The sequence below is a fragment of the Schistocerca nitens genome, chromosome 2 (genome assembly GCF_023898315.1).
Source record: "Schistocerca nitens isolate TAMUIC-IGC-003100 chromosome 2, iqSchNite1.1, whole genome shotgun sequence".
NCBI lineage: Eukaryota > Metazoa > Arthropoda > Insecta > Orthoptera > Acrididae > Schistocerca > Schistocerca nitens.
Window position 1 is genome coordinate 738,300,251 of NC_064615.1, and position 24,499 is coordinate 738,324,749.

Here is a 24,499-nt window from a genome sequence, read left to right on the forward strand (position 1 = left end):
AATACTTTGACAGTTTATGGATAAAATTGTGGCAGTTGAAGTGTCTTTATTCTGAACCCCATTTGACTTCCCTTGCTGTGTATCAACTTGAGAGTGTTCATCACAGCACCTCAAACTACTGCCTAGCCTAAAAATCCCATGTGCACTCCACAAGTACTCTGTTACCCGAGTAGCTGCTTCCTTTGTGTAGTGCAACTGTGACATATCAAGGGAAGTCATACAAATTCCCACACAATAACACAGGTCTAGAAATCTGCAGCTAAGACCATCACAGAGACAATGAAGCCTTTGATTGAGACCCTCTAGTCAGCTTCAAACAAAAGGACCTCGATCAACTCTGGGAATGATGCTGCAAATTGGGAGCTCTGCTTCCATCCCATGTGCAACCACCTGCACCAGCTGCTTCACCACCTGCGCCAGCTGCCTGTAAGAACTGAGGATCACCTCAGAACCCATGCAATCACTGTTGTTAGTGCCAGTGTGAGCCACAACATGCAGACGACTGACCCTGCACGCTCAATAGCCACAAGCAAGGCCACCTCCACATCTCAGATGAGAACCCTGGCAGATATACGGAGTACACATTGGCTTTCTTTTCAGCCCTGCACACTTTCTGCCTAATGGGCTATATAATACGCCTAATATTGGAGCTCCCAGTAACTAGTAAACCTCCTCTGTGTAGCTGTTTGGGCCCTGCTGAAGGAGCGGTCACCTATCCGCTCAGGGTGTGAAAGATGAGGCCAGGCGACCAGTCTCGACAATTGCACTTTGACTCATGTGATGTGAACATGCTACTATCCACCACTCACCCTGCTGTGAGGGCAAATCCACCACATCAGGTGCCTCAGAAGCAGAGCCTGTGGGCAAAACAAGTGACACCTGAGATGTCCCATGTGATGTGCCAGATTTTCTGCCAACGCCACACCCGGAGGCAGCAGCCTGAACGTGAGCGACCATAGCCAAAAGCACATTCAGCTGTTCATGAACTGCAGCCAGGTCCTCCTGCATCTGCACACAGAATGCACACATCCTAGACTTGCTAGTAAGACTAACTGAAGAAATGCACTATAAAAGCAGACTGTCGTAGTTATGCAGCATGCTACCCTCTTGATGTGTCACCAATGCATGCTGATGCATTAATGAGCTGTGGAGCTGGCTAATTAGTGAGAATCTCTTGTGCTACAGGCTGAATGAATTTACACTTACAAATATTCAAGATTAAACCTCTTAAACAGAGAAACATGCACAAAATTTAATAAATATACTCTGACAAAAACACAGGAAAAGCTAAGACTTAACTTGCTGTTAGCCGTGTGTCAGCTGAGAGCTGGGGCCTTACTGACTGGCTTACTAATTGAATGGACAGTTGCTTTCAAGACAAAGCAAATGAGCAACTACTGTACAACAGACTGAATGAAGGTACCCTTACAAAAACATGAGATTAAACCTCATAAACAGAGAACCTGCAAGAAATTTAATAAATATACTACAACAAAAACACAGAAAAATACAAATACTTAACTTGCTACTCTGCAGATGTATGCCAGCTGCGAGCTGGAGCCTTCTCTCTGAGCTTTTGTTCCCTTTCCAAATTTCTCCTTGTTTACCTCTCATACTCAATAGACAGACTGAATAAGTTTGGAATAGGATACAACTCTGTCTCACTCCCTTCTCATCTACTGCTTCCATTTTACATTCTTTGACTCTTAACAACTCTTTGACTCTTGGAATTATTTCATTCATTTCCTAATAACTTTACTCTTAACAGTTTTTGTTGCTATCAATAATCAGTAATCAGTTTCAGCTGAACTGTGGTGTACACAATCTCACCAGAAGACAGAAAAATAAAAAAAATATTTTTATGTTGACTTTGAATCCTTTTTTAAGCTTCAACATGGAGACACACACACTGGTGTAAAGGTATTCAACAAACTCTCATCTAACAAAAAGCAAGAAATTCAAAATCCCAACCTTTCTAAAAGAAAATTAAAACATGACTCTTCAGCCACTCTTTTTACAATTTACCCCAATATCTAGGTATGAGAATTGAAATGTTCCTGTAGCTACAAGGCAAGTAGCAGTGTTCATTGTGAATATGCTTGAAAGTAGTAATGTGCTGTAAACAAGACTCAGTGTCCACAGAGGCAGGTAAATATTTTCCTTAAAAAATAGCAATGTAGCCAGTTTAATGTGAGAGATGTCAATAAGAGAAAACAACAGTTATTTATTATAACCAAGGACTTTTTTTTTATATTTTATTTTTTGTTGTTTTTTATTTTTTCCCCAAAGTAGAAGTTTTCTTCCTAATTTACTGATTAAATTTAGCTAGCATAAGCACAAATAACATAAGCAGGATAATGATATTTTATTGTTAATAGAGAATGTAATAATATCCTACGATTTACTTGTCTTTTGTTAACATATTCCTTACTCATCCCACATTCCTGAAAGTTCTCCTTTGTGATGAATCTACAAAACACAGTGAATGAATGAATTTATTAATGAACCTTCTTCTTTATATCATGAAGATAAGATTCTACCAGTAGCAAACTGGATGACATGTATCCCACAACACTTTTATTTGCTAAGGAGAATTTTATAATCAATACAATCAAAGGCTATGGCAACATAAGGTCATAAAATTATTACAAGCCATAATGGTAACAAGACATAGTTGTAACTTGATCATGACAACTCTTATAAGCCCTTGCCAAGTCATCTAATTTGGAAGCCAGTGTCCTGGTAGCATCCTATAAAGAAGTACAGATTCATCTGCATTATAAATCTGATGTGGTATTAAGTTTTTGGAGGGAATGGCTTCTTCAGATTCTTTTTTGAAGTTTTCTGCATGCACTGTATCTCCCAGAAGACTTTCACCCATCACTAAAAGCTGGCATATGCCATGATGAGCTTTCCAACCAACCTCGGTTGACTGTGAAGTGAGGTTCGCCGTTTCGTGCTTTTTCCTGCAGGATTGGATTGGATATCTGAACACCATGCTCTCTTTTCTCACTGAACCAAATGAACAATGCTTCATCCAGTGTTTCATTTCTTGCTTTCTTTATTGTACTGCCCACACTGCAACAGGTGGCTTTTGCAAATCAATAACATTTTATGCTCCATTGGACCGATGGCTGTTGGCAAATGCCCAGGTCTGAGAAGGGAGAGTGTTATGATCATGGGAATGTTTTCATGGCATTCTGTGGATGACTCTGGTAGGCACAATGGATCAACACAAGTATGCATTTATCCCTGGGGACCATGTCCACCATTACGTGCTGTTTGTTTTTCCTCAGCATGATGGCATCTACCAGAAGAACAATGCAATGTCTCGTACAGCTCTCAGTGCATGTACGTGATTCGAAGAGCACCAGGATGAGTTTATCATGCTGCCCTGGCCACCAAACTCCCTGGGTTTAAGCCCAATCAAGAATCAATGGGGCCACCTGGATCTGACTGTTAGACCATGGATCCTCTTCCGAGAAACCTATCACAGCTGGCCATGGGAGTGGGGTCATCATGGCCCCACATCCCTGTTTGTACATTCTAGAACCTCACTGATTGCCTTCCTGCATGTCTTGCAGTGGGCCATTCTGCAAAAGGTGGTTATTAAGTCTTCTGACAGGTGGTCATGTTAATGTGACTGACAGTGTGTTCTACTAGCATGAAACCCAGTGACTTACTTCTCTTTTGCCAGATGAAGAAACCATTTCATGGCGGATATTTGCAAAATGATGAAGAGGTGATTTTTGAGGTGAAACGTAACCTGAGTAGGCAAACTACTGACTTCTACAACCAGATCTCTGGCAGGACATAAACACTGCAAAAAGATGTGTCACATTGAAGGGTGGATATGTTGGGAAGAACTAACATCATAAAACTTCATAACTGCTCCTCATATTTTTTTAAAAAAATTGCAGTTAATCAGGTAGTTGGGATGGTTTTCCAGTGCAATAATTAAAAAATGTGGAAGTCAACCAATTACATATATCATCAATTGTAGCATCAAAGAGGGCATGTATCCTAATGCATTGAAAAGGAGCATTGTCAGGCCAATACACAAAAAGGATCGAAAGAGGAAGCATCAAACTACAGGTTATATTTCTGATTCCTACATTTAGTAAGATATCTGAATCAGTGATGCTGTCACAGCTTAGTTTGATTTTCACTAAAAACAGTCTCCCTGCAGACACCAAAAATGGATTTTGAAACGATCACAATGTCACAACAGTTGTCACAGAATTTTTATACCAAATCTGTAGCTATCTAGATGAAGGAAAGCATACTGTAGATATATGTTTAGTGATTTCACAAATGCCTTTGACCTGGTTGACTATGCACTTCTTTTGCAGAAACTGAGGACATGCAATAACATGAACTCTGTGTACTCACCTAAAAAACTATAAATAATGTGCAAATATAAATTATCAAAATGGGGTGAGGAAAATCAACATTCAGTCTGTGACGGAAACAGCAATACAGGGTGTGCTGCAGGGGTCAATAATGGGAGCATTTCTTTTTCTTGTGTATGCAAATGGTATTATACATCCTTCTAATTCCCATATAATTACTTATGCTGATGACACCTCTCTATGGTTTTATGGAGACTATGAGGAGAATGTACATTTTTTTTTTTTTTTTTTTTTCATATATGCGATATCTGTTGTGACTTGCCGATCATTCAAAGTACCGCCGCGCAATTACGCGCATCCTCTTCATGCGGCGCTGTCTGCCAGCCATGCAGCAGCCACGCCACTTAAGCATCCAGCCAGCCAGCGGCTGCTAGACTTGGACTCAGTGCTAATTTGAATGTTCCCGTGTTCACATGTTTGCTTGGTCAACTTGCTCTGTGACTTACACGTGTTGTGTCATTTTGAAATATATATGTTTAACCTGACGTTATAACAATTGGCAACAAGGTAGTGGATTTTTCCGTTTCATCGTTGACCCACAGGTTTCCATGGCTACTTTAGAGCAACCATTGCAAGGTCTCATTGAACAGCAAACACTTCTCACATCGGCGATTCGCAATTTCATCGCGGCATCCAATGCGGGCCGTTTCTCGTTGTCGTCTATACCTCCTTTTCCTCCTTACGGCGAGATGGCGGAACACTGGTCTCATTACAAAAAACGTCTTCGACAGCACTTCTTGGCATTTCATGTCACGGATGAACAAACATGTAAGTCTCTGTTCCTTTCATGGATTTTGCCTCAAATATATCGATTGTTGTCGCAATTGGCTCCTTTGAAAGATCCTGCGTCTTTGTCTTTTGCTGAAATGTGCTCACTTCTGTCATTATATTTTCATAAGCAAACGCATATGGCAGCCTCTCGTGTTGCCTTTTATCATTGTCAAAAACAACCGCATCAATCCTATTGCGCTTGGGCTGCTGAACTTCACGGCCTCAGTCGAAAGTGTCAATTTGTTACTGACGTTCACAAAGAATCCTATGCCGATTCCATGGTACGGGATGCTATTATCCGGTTGGCGCCAGACAAAGAAGTTTGGCAATGTGCCCTTCAGTTGGCAAATCCGATTCTAGATGAAGTCCTATCCATTGTGCAATCTTTTGAAATTTCTCACGCTGCTGGGGCGCAAATAGAGGCGTGGGGTGACGTCGGGGAACTACAACCTATGTTCGCTGTTGACGACGCGTGCGGTGCATCCCCACCGGTCGACGTGGCTGCAGTACGCTCCCACGCACAGCCTCGGCCTAACTGTAAACAATCCTCTAAGAAACTGCAACAGAACCCCCAGCAACGTCCTTCATGTCCGCGGTGTTTTACGAAACATTCACGCGAGGATTGTCCCCAACATTGGGCTGTGTATCACAATTGCAAAAAGAAGGGTCATGTGTCTTCCGTTTGCAAATCCAACCGCATACACGATGTTCATGAACATGATGCTGATTCTGATTCTGTGTTGTCTGTCAATTGTACTTCTTCCCTTTCCTCACTGTCCAAATCCTTGGTTGAGATGTTCGCATGCAGGTGGATACTGGTTCTGCTGCCACTATCATTAATTCTCAGATGTATCTTCAGTTGGGTTCACCACTCCTATCACCTGTCACTCAGCAATTACAGATGCACAATAAACAGAAGATTTCTCTCTTGGGACAATTTAATGCTGAGGTATCTTACAAATCCGTCGTTCGCACTGTTCCCATATTTGTGGTCGACCAGAATAACAAAGAGAATCTTTTTGGTTTCGATACCTTTCGCGTTTTTGGATTCTCCATAGATGACTCTGTCAATATTGTCTCTGATGCTATTCCTTATGTTCAATTGGATTCCTTGTCGATGACATTTTCGTCCCCTTTTTCTCCTGGGTTAGGCCATGCAAACGGCTTTAAAGCTCATGTCATGCTCAAACCCACTGCTCGGCCTAAGTTTTTTCGGGCTTGGCCCATTCCTGTGGCCCTTCGTGATCGGGTAAAATGGGAGCTGGATTGTCTCACTGCTTCAGGAGTCTCGCTTCCTGTCTCTTCAGAGAGTGGTCCTCTCCTGTCGTTGTTGTTGCTAACCCAAATGGTGATATTCGTCTCTGTGGCGATTTCAAAGCCACTGTAAATGCGCAATGTCTCATCGACACTTACCCTATGCCTCAACCTGAAGAATTGTTCACTAAACGTGTGGGAGGCCAGTATTTTTCTAAAATTGACCTGTCAGAAGCTTATCATCAACTTCCTCTTGATGCTGCTTCCCGGCAGTTTCTGGTTCTTAACACGCCTGTTGGCCTCTATCAATACCAATGATTGCCATTCAGGGTTGACAGTGCCCCTGCTCTCTTTCAGTGATTCTTGGAACAATTATTGCTCCCTGTCCCTGGGTGTATAAATTACATGGACGACATTGTTGTCACTAGCTCCACCACTGAAGAACATCTTCCGAACCTCCACACACTTTTTCATGTCTTACAGACTGCCGGTCTTAAGTGTAATCTTCAGAAATCACGTACTTGGGGTTTCAACTGTCTCGGGATGGTATTCATCCGCTTCAGCAAACTGTCGCTGTGATCAATGCCCTTCCTCGCCATACATCTCTTAACTACCTGCAGGTCTTCTTGGGGAAAATAGCATACTATCACAGGTTTTTACCATCTGCTACTTCAGTGGCTCAGCCGTTGCATTGCCTGTTGCATAAAAACATGCCTTTTCACTGGTCCGCATCATGTGATGCAGCTTTTCAGAAATTGAAGACTATGCTGAAACAGGCCCTGTGCCTGGCTACTTATCGACCTGGCCAACATCTTGTTCTTGCCACAGGCACCTCTCAATATGCGGTTGGTGCAGTCCTTGCGCACCGTTTTTCTGATGGCTCTGAACAACCCATTGCTTATGCCTCCAAAACACTCACAGATGCCCAACAAAAGTATTCTCAAATTGTAAAAGAAGCTTTGGCCATTATTTATGCTCTTCATAAGTTTGGTGTTTTTCTCTATGGATCCAAATTTAATCTTTTTATGGATCACAAACCAATTGTTTCCTTGTTTCATCCATCATCGTCACTTCCTGACAAGGCTGCACACCGCCTCCAGTATTGGGCTCTTTACTTGTCTCATTTCAATTATGAGATTCACTTCCAGCTGACGGCCCAACATGTGAATGCTGATGCACTTTCTCACCTTCCCATGGGTCCTGATCTGGCATTCGATAGGGACGAACTTTTGTGTTTCCACCTGGATGTTGCTGAGCAGCGGGTTGTGGATGGATTCCCCATCATCGGGGACCGGCTGGCAGCTGCTACAGGTTCTGATCCTACCCTCTCCCAGGTTCTACACTGTATTCAGAAGGGTTGGCCAGATTGTCCATCCGCTAAGACTTCTGACCCGTTGCGGAACTACTACGCTTTTCGCTACAGCCTCACGGCTAGGGATGGTGTTATCCTCCTTTCCACCGACAATGCTTTGCCGCGTGTGGTGGTACCTGCGTCTTTGCGTGCTTCGGTCTTGCGGCGCCTTCTTCAGCATGGGCACTGGGGTGTCTCTAGCACAAAATCTCTGGTGCGCCGTCATGTGTACTGGCCTGGCATCAACTCTGAAATAGCACACATGGTCGCTGCCTGCTGCCCTTGTGCGTCACAGGCCGCCACCCCGAAGTCATCTTTGTCACCATGGCCTTCGCCTGAGATGCCCTGGGAGTGCATTCATGCTGACTTCATGGGACCTTTTTTAGGTACTTATTGGCTCCTCGTAATTGATGCCTACTCTAACTTTCCTTTCATTGTCCGTTGCACGTTGCCTACCACTGCGGCAACCACAAGTGCTCTCACCCGCATTTTTTCTTTGGAAGGCCTTCCCTCCACTCTTGTTACTGATAATGGTCCGCAAATTGAATCTTCCGAATTTGCGGATTTTTGTGCTCATCACAGCGTTATGCATGTCACAGCCCCTCTGTTCCATCCACAATCAAACGGTGAGGCTGAACAACTGGTCTGCACATTTAAGGCTCAGATGCAGAAACTCCTGACTTCTTCTGCTGCTGATGATGCACTTCTTCAGTTTCTGGCTTCTTACCATTTCACCCCCATGGGCGACCACAGCCCGGCTGAGCTCTTACATGGCCGACAGCCCTGCACGCTACTTCATCTTCTGCGGCCTTCCGCCTCATGGCCGCAGGTGCCTTTGCTTGGCTGGTTCACCACCGACAACCTTGTCTGGGTACGGGGATATGGCAGATGGCCAAAATGGAGTCTGGGCCACATCTTACGACACCGTGGCCGACGCCTGTATGAAATCCAGACGGACACAGATGTTGCAGTGCGTCATTCGGACCAGCTTCAGCCTCGTGTGCCGGCAACGCCTGTTCCGAATGCTGCTACACCACCTTCGGCTCTACCTGATGCTCGGGATCTTGGCATCTCTCATTACTCACAACGCAGCCCTCTCACCATCATCTCAGTTCCAGTAAAAGAATGGACGCCGCCAGGAGATGTGCCCATGCAGGAACCGGATGACCATCATCTGTCGGAGCCAATCTACTCGCCTCCTTCTCCTGCGGACGCCGACACATTGCCCATGTCTCCTGTTATATCAACTGGACTTGCCGCAATGGGCAGATTGGTGCACGGGGCCCTAGCAGATTCGACCCCTACGTCTCCTGTCATCTCGACCCGTTATCATCGGGGACACTTCCGTCCATACAGGAAGCCTCCTCCTCGAGACTTTACAGCCAGTCAAACAATGCCTATGGACATTAGCAATCTACAGGCCACCTCCATCAAGACCAGTGCAAAAATTTCAAAGTGTTGTGACCCGCCGACCATTCAAAGTACCGCTGCGCAATGACGCGCGTCCTCTACATGCAACCGCAATGGAGGGGTATCTGTTGAGAGGCCAGACAAACGTGTGGTTCCTGAAGAGGGGCAGCAGCCTTTTCAGTAGTTGTAGGGGCAACAGTCTGGATGATTGACTGATCTGGCCCTGTAACACTAACCAAAACGGCCTTGCTGTCGCGGTACTGCAAACGGCTGAAAGCAAGGGGAAACTACCCTAGGGGATGTCGTTATCAAGAGAAAGAAAACTGGCATTCTACGGATCGGAGCATGGAATGTCAGATCCCTTAATAGGGTAGGTAGGTTAGAAAATTTAAAAAGGCAAATGGATAGGTTTAAGTTAGATATAGCGGGAATTAGTGAAGTTCAGTGGCAGGAGGAACAAGACTTTTGGTCAGGTGAATACAGGGTTATAAATACAAAATCAAATAGGGGTAATGCAGGAATAGGTTTAATAATGAATAAAGCAATAGGAATGCGGGTAAGCTACTACAAGCAGCACAGCAAATGCATTGTTGTGGCCAAGATAGACATGAAGCCCACGCCTACGACAGTAGTACAAGTTTATATGCCTACTAGCTCTGCATATGACGAAGAAATTGATGAAATGTGTGATGAGTGAAGGGAGACGAAAATTTAATAGTCATGGGTGACTGGAATTCGACAGTAGGAAAAGGAAGAGAAGGAAACGTAGTAGGAGAATATGGATTGGGGCTAAGAAATGAAAGAGGAAGCTGCCTGGTAGAATTTTGCACAGAGCATAACTTAATCATAGCTAACACTTGGTTCAAGAATCATGAAAGAAGGTTGTATACATGGAAGAACCCTGGAGATACTAAAAGGTTTCAGATAGATTATATAATGGTAAGACAGAGATTTAGGAACCAGATTTGAAATTGTAAGACATTTCCAGTGGCAGATGTGGACTCTGACCACAATCTATTGGTTATGAACTGTAGATTAAAACTGAAGAAACTGCAAAAAGGTGGGAATTTAAGGAGATGGGACCCGGATAAACTGACTAAACCAGAGGTTGTACAGAGTTTCAGGGAGAGCATAAGGGAACAATTGACAGGAATGCAGGAAAGAAATATAGTAGAAGAAGAATGGGTAACTTTGAGGAATGAAATAGTGAAGGCAGCAGAGGATCAAGTAGGTAAAAAGACGAGGGCTAGTAGAAATCCTTGGGTGAGAGAATAAATATTGAATTTAATTGATGAAAGGAGAAAATATAAAAATGCAGTAAATGAAGCAGGCAAAAAGGAATACAAACGTCTCAAAAATGAGATCAACAGGAAGTGCAAAATGGCTAAGCAGAGATGGCTAGAGGACAAATGTAAGGATGTAGAGGCTTATCTCACTAGGGGTAAGATAGATACTGCCTACAGGAAAATTAAAGAGACCTTTGGAGAAAAGAGAACCACTTGCATGAATATCAAGAGCTCAGATGGAAACCCAGTTCTAAGCAAAGAAGGGAAAGCAGAAACGTGGAAGGAGTATATAGAGGGTCTATACAAGGGTGATGTTCTTGAAGACAATTTTATGGAAATGGAAGAGGATGTAGATAAAGATGAAATGGGAGATACGATACTGCATGAAGAGTTTGACAGAGCACTGAAAGACCTAAGTCGAAACAAGGCCACGGGAGTAGACAACATTCCATTAGAACTACTGACTGCCTTGGGAGAGCCAGGCCTAACAGAACTCTACCATCTGGTGAGCAAGATGTATGAGACAGGCGAAATTCCCTCTGACTTCAAGAAGAATATAATAATTCCAATCCCAAAGAAAGCAGGTGTTGACAGATGTGAAAATTACCAAACTATTAGTTTAATAAGTCACTGCTGCAAAATACTAACGCGAATTCTTTACATATGAATGGAAAAACTGGTAGATGCTGACCTTGGGGAAGATGAGTTTGGATTCCGTAGAAATGTTGGAACACGTGAGGCAATACTGACCCTACATCTTATCTTAGAAGAAAGATTAAGGAAAGGCAAACCTACGTTTCTAGCATTTATAGACTTAGAGAAAGCTTTTGACAATGTTCACTGGAGTACTCTCTTTCAAATTCTGAAGGTGGCGGGGGTAAAATGCAGGGAGCGAAAGGCTATTTACAATTTGTACAGAAACCAGGTGGCAGTTATAAGAGTGGAGGGACATGAAAGGGAAGCAGTGGTTGGGAAGGGATTGAGACAGGGTTGTAGCCTCTCCCGGATGCTATTCAATCTGTATATTGAGGAAGCAGTAAAGGAAACAAAAGAAAAATTTGGAGTAGGTATTAAAATCCAGGGAGAAGAAATAAAAACTTTGAGGTTCGCCGATGACATTGTAATTCTGTCAGAGACAGCAAATGACTTAGAAGAGCAGTTGAACGGAATGGACAGTGTCTTGAAAGGAGGATATAAGATGAACATCAACAAAAGCAAAACGAGGATAATGGAATGTAGTCGAATTAAGTCGGGTGATGCTGAGGGAATTAGATTAGGAAATGAGACACTTAAAGTAGTAAAGGAGTTTTGCTTTTTGGGGAGCAAAATAACTGATGATGGTCGAAGTAGAGAGGATATAAAATGTAGACTGGCAATGGCAAGGAAAGCATTTCTGAAGAAGAGAAATTTGTTAACATCGAGTATAGATTTAAGTGTCAAGAAGTCGTTTCTGAAAGTATTTGTATGGAGTGTAGCCATGTATGGAAGTGAAACATGGATGATAAATAGTTTGGACAAGAAGAGAATAGAAGCTTTCGAAATGTGGTGTTACAGAAGAATGCTGAAGATTAGATGGGTAGATCACATAACTAATGAGGAGGTATTGAATAGAATTGGGGAGAAGAGGATTTTGTGGCACAACTTGACTAGAAGAAGGGATCGGTTGGTAGGACATGTTCTGAGGCATCAAGGAATCACCAATTTGGTACTGGAGGGCAGCGCGGAAGGTAAAAATCCTAGAGGGAGACCAAGAGATGAATACACTAGGCAGATTCAGAAGGATGTAGGTTGCAGTAGGTACTGGGAGATGAAGAGGCTTGCACAGGATAGAGTAGCATGGAGAGCTGCATCAAACCAGTCTCAGGACTGAAGACCACAACAACAACAACAACTCTACATGCGGCGCTGTCTGCCAGCCATGCAGCAGCCACGCCACCTAAGCAGCCAGTCAGCCAGCAGCCACTAGACTTGGACTCAGTGCTAATTTAAATGTTACTGTGTTTACATGTTTGCTTGGTCAACTTGCTCTGTGACTTACATGTGTTGTGTCATTTTGAAATATATGTGTTTAACTTGACATTATAACAATAGCTGAGGTGACTGAATATTTTAATAGCCAAGGCCTATCAGTAAATACCACAAAGTCACAATTACCGTGTTCATAGCAGACAGCTTGTGTCTCAGGTGGGTAGGAGATGTTTGTGGAATTTTGTATAAAGTCAATGAAGACTATAAATTCCTTGGTTTGCAATTGTATAGTTATCTTCAGTGGGAATACCAGGAAAATAAACAGTGCCTTGTGTTTGCTTAACCAACTGTCCAAAATTGTATGTAATAAGACACTAAAAACAGTGTACTATGGGACGATTTTTCCATTTATAAGTTATGAGATAGAGCAGTGGGATTGTGTGCTGATGTGCACTTGAATGGAATACTGGTGCTTCAAAAGAGAGCTTTTGAAGTTAAATATGTTTTGTATTAAACCTCTGTACAAAAATATTTTACATACTATACCTCTTAAACACTATACTTGCAAAAGTCATCATTTGATGACTATGTGCAAAAATAAACATAAAAAACTAAGTAAATAAAAATGTTTAAAGTGAGTTCAGTTAAATTTGTAATATACTGTGAAATATAATTACTCAGTTAAAATGAAAAATACTTATCTTATGTACCAGTCTTTCGTTTAGTCCAATAGTCTTTTGGAATGAAGTGTCTTGTCTGGTTAGATATGCAAAATTAAGTCACAAAGATATCTAAATATCTAATGAGTCATTCTGTAATACTAAAAAAATTCTGTGCCATCTCCCATCAGATTTATAAGTAGAGCATGAAATTCTCCATAATGGTATATTTTGTTGTAGATGTTGTACACCCTGAAACTTTTTACTTGTCTTTTCTTCTTCTTTTCCTCCACATCAAGCAGCTCACAAGTGACAATAATTTCATCACAGCCATTTATATCATCACTGTCACTGATTTGTTCACTGTCACACAACACTGTAGTAGGGAACTGACAGTTACTTCCTGCTTCAAACTGCACAATAGCAAAAAAACAGCATATGCACATGCTTGTGTTGCCGGTTAATGAGTGAGTGTGTGTTTGTGTCACACTACTGTGATGCTTACCTTCATTACTGTACAAATCAAATGGGTCTTTTGACATAGGTTTTCCCCCAGGGTTCCAAAACCTTAGAAAAGTTCAGCCTCTCCCTGAGAAAGGTAACATAAAACAAATAAAAATTGTAAACCCATCTCATTACTCTTGTCACATTCTGTAATAGTGAAAACTGTTGTAGGATACTGAAAGAAGTACAGTACTCCATGTACAGAACAACTGGTTCATCCCTAGAAAATAACAGGATAAGCAGTAGCTTAGTTCACAAATATTGCTTTAAATTGTTGTACATTGGTTCCAGGACTCTCTTACAGTAACTGTGGTGTATACATCTCCATATCAGGTAAACAGACATTTGGCTTGTTACCTTTTGGGGTGCTAGAAAATCTGTTCCCCTAGGACACTGGAACAGTGAGCAGAACAGTTTATCAGATGTTGCACTGGGTTGTCGATATTTTGCAGCATAGAGGGCATTGGCTTGCAGGCTATTTTCATTTGCTAAACTACATCAGAAAATAATATACATCATATTATTTTTGAAGGTATGCTTCCATTTCTAACAAGTGAGAAAATATGGGATACTGAACCATTTGTATTAAGAAATAGTTCAGCAACAATAAATATAAAAGTGAAGTAATATGTGTAAGTAGGGTAGACACCATGTCACATTTCTAGAATTAAAAGTAATTTGCATTATGATGACACACACTAATATGACTGCGAATATGGTACAACACAACTCAAACTAAATTACTGACTGTGGACTACTTATTAGATAAGACCATTGTGTTCTAGAGTACTGTGGTACAGGAATGCCTCAAAACACTCTTTCAACTCTTGATGGACCACTAATGCAATGACTGTGTTTATATAAAAACTAAATATCTTTCAGTCTCTCCTGTGAACAGATGTTCGCATCTCAAAATGTATGTGTTTTTGATCACTTGTTTATCAGAGGTGTTTCTCTTGTTATGATGAATCCCATTATGCCTCAAAAGATTTGACACACACACACACACACACACACACACACACAAAATTATGCTAATAGTTGTGCCAGATCTATAAGCAGATGTAGACAGTTTATTGAAATTCATTAGCAAACAACAGAGAAATGTTGTCTGCTAGTACAGTCTTCTGTTACTTTATGACAGGAAGAGGTGTCCTGAGACAACAAATTGTAGCACAAACAATACAACTGCTGATTATTATAACTTCTTGAAAATGATTAACTTCTTTTTATCCATTCATGCAACTGTATTTTTTACAGAGAGAGAGCAAGATGAATGTTCAAAAAGTATTACTAGCATAGCGACAGTGGAAGCTGGTAGTAACACTGCTAGCAGATCAAACAGTGCAACTGTGAGCTATGACCACAATAGTGAGAGAAACAGCAGAGAAACTGGTGATGGTTCACGTGATATTTCAACACCTTCTACAAGACAACAGACTCAGCAACAACGGAGGTCTTCAAGATGTGGTGCTGCAGCTGTGCATCCAACACCTATTGGTCTTGCAGTCCGGGAAGCTTTTGGTATTATTATTTCATAAAAATTAACAAAATATTAATTCTTTCATTTAGGCATAGGTCACAGCATATTCCTGTGTATATTTTCTGTATATGATGACTAGTCTGCATATATAAATTAATGTTGAATAACATGGCAAAAGCACAACTCTGCATTATGTACAAATAAAAATAATTACTGTACTAGTATGCTAATGAATATTATAAATTGCCTGTATGCCAAATGACAGACTTTTTTTTTCTGTCCAGGCACACACTTCAATTTTTCATATATACACACAATATGTTGAACAGATCCCAACATGAAGAAGCATCAAAACTGAAAAATGCATTAAGAGATGTGTTAACATAGAGCAGTTATTTTAATTAATCACTTTTCCATGTGTCATTAACAATTGACTGTCATCAGTAATATCTGGTTGCAAGATATTAAACCAAGGTATTAGCCATACTCTTATTAAGAAAGCTGCAAATTAACATCAATGTGCATGTTCAGGAAAGGATTACAAATACATCTATTTTATTTTTGATGAAACATGCGATCTGTGGATAACATATGATAAATTAAAACTGTTCTAGATGAGTCTCAAATCTAGTCCAAAATCATCCTTTCTGAGAATAAAATTAAGACAATACACTGGACAGTTAATACAGGATAGACCACTCCTCAACATAAAGATATCATGTGTAGTTACAGACAGGCACAAGAAAAAGAGTGGTACATATTTGAGCTTTTGGCCAGAGCATTCTGACTGTAGTGGCCAGAGATAGTGGTCATATGTGCATGAGATATGCTTGCTTGTATGATTAGTTATTGTTAGATCCTGCCTACTCATCAAATACGGGGTGCCTATGAAACCTGCTTTCTTGGATCTCTAAACAATTCAAACAAATCGTGTTAATGTATTTTATTACAAAAAAATGACTATGATACTTAACTTTGTATTAAACAGATGTGTTGCAAGCAAAGAGCGACAAGCAAATAAGAATCTCTTCAGTTGTACAATTCCTATACAAATGAAGCAGTACTGTAGATGCTGGTCTTGACACTTCTGTAGAAGTGGGCTGCAGCCAGTCAGGTGCACCACTTAAGTTCTCTTCACGTAGAGGGTTCTGCCATCGCATTGTCATCTTAGAGAGGGTTTGGTCAGCGTGCTATTGGCTGACATCTTTTTCACAGCCCTCTCTGCTCAAAATTCCCGACTGTTGTGCTGGCACTTGACTTAATGCTGTAACTGTTATTGTGGATAATTACAGCATGAAAATCTACATCTACAATTCACAAGTCACTTCATGATATGTGGTGGACAATACTTCTCTTATCAATGCATGAATGGTGTGTGGGAAGTAGAACAATCAATAAGCCTCTGCATGAGTTGAGATTTCTCTGATTTTTTTCATCGTGAACATTACATGAAATGTATGTAACTTGTTAAATGACTTCTTGGAATATACACTCTCATAATTTTAACAGTAAAGGCCTCTGGGATGCACTATATATCTCTTGTAGAGTGTGTCACTGGAGTTTTAATTAGCATCAGTGAAGCACATTCTTGATTTTTAAGTAAAACCATGTCAAAGTGTACTGCTCTTCTTCAGGTCTTATCTTCCTCTTGTATTAGTCCTACCTGTTAAGAGTCCCAGATTGCCAAACAGTATAAAGGTTGCCAAATGAGGATTTCTTAAGATGCTTTCTTTGTTGATGATTTACATTTCCTTTGAATTTTTCCATTGGATCTGTCTGACAACTGACTTTCTTACAGCTAGTTTTATGTTGTTATTTAATCTTAAAATTCTCTGGAAATATATTCCTAGATATTTAATGGCTATGGCGATTTTGAGTTATTGATTACTAGTAATTATTTTCTAACATAAGAGAATAAATCAATAAGATTACTTTAAAGACACAATGAATTATATACAAAAAAGTTGTCACAAGCAATAAATTTATTTCAAGTTAACCCAACAATGCCTTCCATGGTCACTGAAAATGTAGTTATGTCCCTCAAAATTCCCATAGTTGACAATAACTTCCAGCAAGCTTTTAAAAGTTGATTCTAATGGTATAGCTGTTATGTTGTCTTATATGTAATATACCATTTTCAAAAGGCATTTATCTAGAAGAGCAAAAAACACCATTATCTAAAGTTTTTTGAAAAGGAAATGTTCTCAAAAAGTTTGGATGTACCTTACAAAGTAAGACTGCAAGTCATCCATAATTTTAATCTCAGAATGGATTTTATGTTGAAGCAAACCTATCAATTCAGTATCAACACTGAAAATATTGTGATGAATTGAAACATCTGACTGGGAAGCCATGATGAACTGAAGCATTTGACTGTGAAGTCACAACATTCTTTTGTCAGACGTCAAATTTTAGGCTACAGAAGAAAAAATTAACAACTGGCATACTTCACATTTATCTGTCCAATTTCTTTGGGGTGGATACATATGGAACTGAAGAATATTTGTACTTTCTGCACTGAAGTTTTCTAAGCAATTCTTGAGAGGAAAGAGGTGTCGTTCTTTGAGTATCTGCCAGTTGAAATTTCTTAAAATTTATTTTATCCTCTCTCTTCAGTCAAAGAGGACTGTGAGTATTTGTACCACTCTCCTTTGTATGTACTCAGTATCCCTTTTAAGTCCAATCTCATATGTGTCCCATGTACCCGAGCAATATTTAAGTATAAACTCTATGATTGATTTGTATGCAGTCTCTTAATTAGATAAACTGCAGTTTCCCAGTATTCTACCAGTGAAACATAGTTTGCTATTTGGTCATTTAACTTTATGTATCTACGCACCATTGCCCACAAAAACTCATACTAAATCACAGTTGTAATCTTTTAATTCAGTGGTTAAAGGGTACGACACTCTTACATTCTGTGGATCATCTCTAATGACTTCAGTGTTGATGGGAGGTTAAACCAATTGCAGGTCTTTCCCCAGGCTGTAATTTTGTTGAGATCTAACTAGATATTAACACAAATACTTGTTACAGAATTTTCTCATAGATAACTGCATGATCCGCAAAAAGTTTGTGATTGTAACTAATACTACAAAGTAAGTCATCAATGTGTAAAATAAATGTACACACCAATACGTAACATAAGATATTGCTTTAGTGTCTCTAGACAATGCTTCATCCTGGATAATGTATCCTGTCATGCCTGTCCACAGATTTTCAGTGTAGTCATAAGCTGGTTGGGTTTTAATTGTTTCACAGAATGCCAGTGTGGGCTCTGAAAAATAAAACAGTATCAAAAGGCACAGTGGGCAGCTGAAGTCAAACTGTGCTATAGGGCAGTACAAGACCAACAATAGTTGGAGTCTAGGCAACAAGTGCAAGTAACAACATAATTTGCAGCACCTGTAGAAGATAACTGGCTTAGTTATCAAAATATCACCAAAAAGAGCACCATTAATCACTCATGCCAAGAAAACACTAGAGAATATGTGCTTGGATTTTTCTTAGAAGGTGTTGACATGATACTTAAATTGAAAGCTTTTGAAAGTCAAGAAAAATAAAATCATGACATTTCTTCTATCTATAAATTTGAGGATATTGAGTGAAGAACATAAGTTCATTTCCATGGAGAATGTTATTATATTAAAGGTAGGTCATAATAATTGAACTCAGAATGTGTCACAGCATTCAGCTATATACAGATATGAGTGATATATGAAAGTAGTTCTAGGGATCAGTTCTGCTTTCCTTTTTTGTAGATGGATGTACTGTATATCCTTTTCCAATCGTAGAATGTGCATCTCTGCTCAAGGGATCTACAGCAAATTACAGTCAAGAGCAGAGCTAATTCACTCACAAACTCTGTAAAGAACTTGAGAGGGAATACATCTGGCCCTGGGGCCTTATGGAGCTTCAGCATTTTAAGCTGTGTGAGGAGTTAGGTAGTGGGTTTGGTGTCTGAAGGATGTTGGGAAAGGCCTGCTCAGTAGTGGTAAGACTGTGGGATTGAGTGATGTTCATCTGTAGGGAGGTAGCGTCAACAGTGATGAATAGGGATCCTGGAGGTAAATGGGTGGGGATGGTGGAGAGTTGGTGACTCATACACCTCACTAACTTCATCCCAACTTACAACTACTTCTCCTTTGGCTGGAAGGTATTCAAACAATCTGTGGCACAGTCATGGGTGCATCCAATGCCAACCTGTTAATGGAAAACCTAGAGGAGACCTTCTGAGTCTCCCATAATGTCAAACCTGTAATCTGGTTCAGGTTCATTGATGATTTCTCCATTATCTAGACTCAGGGCCAAGACACCCTGTCTTCATTCCTTCACAACTTCAACTCCTTGTCTTTCATGTACTTCACCTGGTGCTCCTTAACCCAGCATGCCATCTTCATAGATGTTGCATTCTTCCACTCTGACAGCACCATCCACACCTCTATTCACATTAAACTCACCAACCACCAAGAGTACCTGGATTTTGATAACCGTCATCCCTTTCACACCAAAACATTTGTGCCCTGCAGCCTGCCCACCTGGGGACAGCGTATATGTAATGATGAGAACTTCCTTGCCTAGTATGCTGAGGGTCTCACCAAGGCCTTTACAGACAGGCACTATCCTTCACACCTAGTGCACAAACAGATCTCCCATGCCATTTCTCCTCACACCACCAGTACTCCCATGACTCCCTGAGAACCTGTCACAAAGGAGTGCCACTTCATCACCCAGCACCACCCCAGACTGAAACAGTGGAACCACATCCTTCACCAGGGCTTTGGTTACCTATCATCATGCCCTGAAATGAGGGACATTCTTCTCAAGATCCTTCCCACTCCTCCTAAAGTGGTGTTCCATGACCCAACTAACCTCCACAACATCCTAGCCATCCCTATGCCAATCCCAATCCCAACCCCTTGCCACAAGGATCATATCCCTGTGGAAGTCTGAGATGCAAGACTTGCCCAATTCACCCTCCCAGCACTTCCTATTCCAGACCTGTCACTGGCTTATCCTAACCTATCAGAGGCAGAGCCACCTGTGAGAGTAGCCATGTCATATACCAGCTGTGCTGCAATAATTGCACAAATTTCTATATTGGTATGACAAACAACCAGCTGTCCACAACGATGAATGGCCATGGCCAAACTGTAGCAAAGAGCAAAGTAGATCATACTGTGGCACAACATGCAGCTGAATATAATGTGCCTGTTTTCAGTGCCTGCTTCACTACCTGAGCCATCTAGATCCCACCCTCTGCCAAGAGCTTTTTAGAACTGCACAGATGGGAGTTATCTGTACATCACACTCTTCATTCCCTTTATTATCCCGTCCTCAGTCTATGGCAACATACCATCCCCACATCCTCCACCTGACAGTTTCCACCCCCTCTGTCCTGTCACCTCCTTTTCATTTTCTTCTCCCACCCTCTTTGTGTGCTGCCCTCTGATAGTGTACCTGCCCATCATTCCCTGCTCCTCACCCTTTATGATTTGTTTTCCCCAGCTACCTGCCCCACAACCTCCATGCTGCTCCTGTTGGCAGTCTAGTCCCTGCACATTCTACCAGACAGTCCTCCTGTCTCACCTCCCACCCATAAATTGCTATCCTGTCCCCTCCTACTCCAGATTGCTGCATTCATTTCAAGTGACAGTTGCATTCTGGTCTGAGCTGCTGGAGTGTGTGTGTGTGTGTGTGTGTGTGTGTGTGTGTGTGGTTGTGTGTGTGTTGGGCACTTAATGTCAAGGTCATCAGCGCCCTGACACGCATGAAAAGAAACGAATGAGAACAAATTTAGTAAAATGGAAGCATACACACAAAGAAAGTGGGAAAAGATGCAAAATGATGTATAAGAAAATAAAAAATAAGGAAAATGAGAAAGGAGCGTCAAGGATGCCACAGTAAATTGTCACTGGCTGGCCCTTTACATAAAATATGGGTGAGCCAGTCATCCTGTGAACAAATTAAGACTCTCCCCCTAAAATCTTGGTAAAAACAGTGGACAAGTCACAGAACTTTAAAACTTTAACCACATTTGTTTTAATATTTCCTAAAAGAGATTGGAGATCAGCCAGCAAATCAGCCACCACCCTCTGGTCAGAAAATAAAATGCAATCCAATAAAACATGCACCATGAAGGAATTATCCAAATGGGACAGATATCAGTAGATGTGATGTACATGTACAGACAAATAAATGATTACAACTTCTGAAAAATTGGATGATTTACTGTAGAGAAAGAGGTTCAAAAATTGAGAAAGTCAATTACATGTTATTGGCCCTTATGCAAGCAGTTATCTGGCTTGGCATTGATTAACAAAGTTGTTAGGTGCCATTCTACAGGATATCATGTCAAATTCTGTCCAAGTGTTGTATTAGATACTCAAAATCCAAAAAAGTGCCATGCCAATAATGCTTCAAATATTCTCTACTGGGAGGAGATCCAGTGGCCTTGCTGGCTGAGGTAGGTTTTGGAAAGCATGAAGACAAGCAATAGAAACTCATGCTGTGTGTGGGCAGACATTATCTTGCTGAAATGTAAGCCCAAGAGGGCTTGCCATGAAATCCATCAAAACAGGGTGTCGAATATCGCTAATGACATCCAGAGGGGTTTTGCTGGAACACATGGCATCCCAGACCAACACTCCTGGATGTGAGGCCTTAGGACGAGTGACAGTCAGGTCAGTGTCTCAGTGCTGTCTGGGGCATCTCCAAACAAATCTTTGGCATTGAATCTCCTTGACTGGAGTAGAATTCTCTTCAGTAATGAGTCCCACGCAAACAGCCCCAATGACCAGTGATGCCATCCTGGTCTTACACTTCATCAAGATAATGCCCACCAGCACACAGCGAGAGTTCCTACTGCTTATCTTATGGTTGCCAAATCCTACCCCTTGACTAGCAAGGTCGCTGGATCTGCCCCCAGTTGAGAAATTTTGGAGCATTATTGGCATGGTCCTCCAATCAGCTCTGGATTTCTTGGATCTAACACACCAGTTGACAGAATTTGGCATGATATTCCCCAGGAGGACATCCAACAATTCTGTCAATCAAAGCCAAGCCAATTATTGACTTGCTCAATTGTTGAAACCCTTTCTCTTGAATGAACCATCCAATTTTTTAAAAAATTGTAATCTTTAGTTCATCTGTACGTGTACATCACATCTACCTATTTCCATCCAATTCTGATAATTCCTTCATTGTGGTATTTTTTTAATTTTTTTTTAAGTGTAGTATGGTGAGAGTAAGATTCATCATTATTAGGGTGGTAGGGTAGAGAGTGAGCTATTGTGAACAGTTCAGTAACAGGATTATGCTCATCAGAATCTGCAACAGAATGACACCAACAACAGTACTTCCGGTATACATGCCCACGTCATATCCAGAAGACGAACAGAGATAGAGAATATGTCAGAACATTGAAAGGGTGACACGGTTTGTAAAGGGATATGAAAATGCAGTAATCATAGAGGATTGGTATGCTGTACTAGTGGAAGGATAGAAGACAGAAATATGTGAAAAAATATGGACTCCGTAGTAGGAACGAGAGGACAGAAAAACTCTTAGAATTATGCTATAAAATTCAGCTTGTAATACATTGTTTAAGAATTGCAAGAGGTGAAGGTGCATGTGGAAAGGATATTGGTACCTGGCAAGATACTAGCTGGATTGCTTCGTGGTGGACCTGAGAGTCTAAAACTAGGTACTGGATTGTAAGGCATATAAGACCATATGTAGATTCAGATCACAGTTTGGTAATGATGAAGACCAAGGTGAAGTTTAAGAGAATCATCAGGAAGCATCTGTTTGAAAAGAAGTGAGACACTAAACTATTTATGATTGAGAAAGTGCTTTCGAAGTTCTCTGAAGATGCAATTAATGCAGTAATGAATATTACAATAGAAAGTGCAGTTCATTAGGAATGGACATGCCGAAAAAGGACTATCACAGAAGCTCAATGAACAAACATACAAGGGTTGATTAAAAACATTGAAACACCACACAGTACCATGTCTAATGGAGTGTAGGAAACCTGTTGGCATTCAAAAGTGGTTCTAGTCAACTTAAAATGGATAAACATAGATCCTGCATGGTTTTCAAGGGAATCTTATACCATTATTCATACATGGCAAGTTCAGGTAATGATGATGGAGGTGTACAGTGATGACACACCCTCCTCCCCAAAATAGACCTCATGGGCTCAATATTGAGATCTCCTGATTGTGGTGGCCAGGGGAGATGCAACAGTTCATCCTTGTGCTCACAAAACGAGTCTTAGATTATGTGAGCTTTGTGAACAGGACCATGTCATCTTGGAATACAGCATCACCATTAGGAAACAAACATTTTACCATGGGATGGACATGATAAGCCAAAATGGTCGCATAATCCTTGGCAGTAATGCAGTGCAGAGTAACCATCAGGCCCATGGAATTCCTCAATATGGCTCCCCAGATCATCACCATGTTTCACTCTTGGTACATCTACTCAGCCATAAGTTGGAATCAGTATGAACAAAACTCATCTGACCAAATGACTTTCTTCCATTGCTCCATAGTCCAGGTTTTATGGCTTCAGCATTACGCTTTCCTGTTAGAGGTATTTAAATCACTGATGAGTGGTTTGGTAATTTCATATCGCTCTGCAGTTTCATGATTATGGAGCTCCCTTCATGTTGTTTCAGTGCTGACAGGGTTTTTGAATGTGACATTCAGTTCTGCAGTGACTTTTGCAGCTGTCATTCTCGTATTTTTTGTCACAGTCCTCTTCAGTGACTGTCTGTCATGATTACAAAACACATTTTTTTTCTTTGTTGTGACTTAGTGGATGATGTTATTCTACTTTCCTCATATTCAGCATAAATCTTCTATATAATGCCTCTTGAAACACCAAACACTTCATCTCCCTTGGGTTTGGAAACACCCACAACACAAGCACCAACAATGTGCCCACACTTGAATTCAATTTTCTCAAACATAAAGCACTCACAACTATACAGAACACTGTTCTGACCAAGACTGACATTTGCAGTGCAGTATGGACATTGCACAGATACCGTTCATGGTTAAATGCAGTAGTGCAACCTACAGCTTGGCTGGCACCTGCATTTACGTTCAAGCATGCTTTTATCACAGTATTTCTATATTTTGTCCAACCCCTATAGCTACACAGAAAGTAACTGCTAGCAAATGTTGAGTAATGGAATAAATTTATCAACAAAAAATGAAGTACATAACTGTTCAGAAAAATACAGAAATGTAGCAGTAAACATCACTAAGGAATGAAATTAATGTAAAAATGTACATAGAAGTTAAAGTGAAATGGTTGCAGGGAAAATATGAAGAAATTGAAAAGGAAACAATTATTGGAATGACAGATTCAGAATATAGAAAATGTTA

General features: G+C 40.8%; 1 protein-coding gene across 1 annotated transcript in view; it reads left to right on the plus strand.

Annotated features, from left to right (window-relative positions):
* The window catches only part of LOC126235299 (anoctamin-4-like), a 282,026-nt gene that overhangs the window by 16,751 nt on the left and 240,776 nt on the right, over positions 1-24,499 (plus strand). Inside the window, exon 2 of the mRNA XM_049944024.1 lies at positions 14,876-15,139. Within this exon, the coding sequence (XP_049799981.1) occupies positions 14,876-15,139 (264 nt within the window). The remainder of the gene's footprint in view (positions 1-14,875; positions 15,140-24,499) is intronic.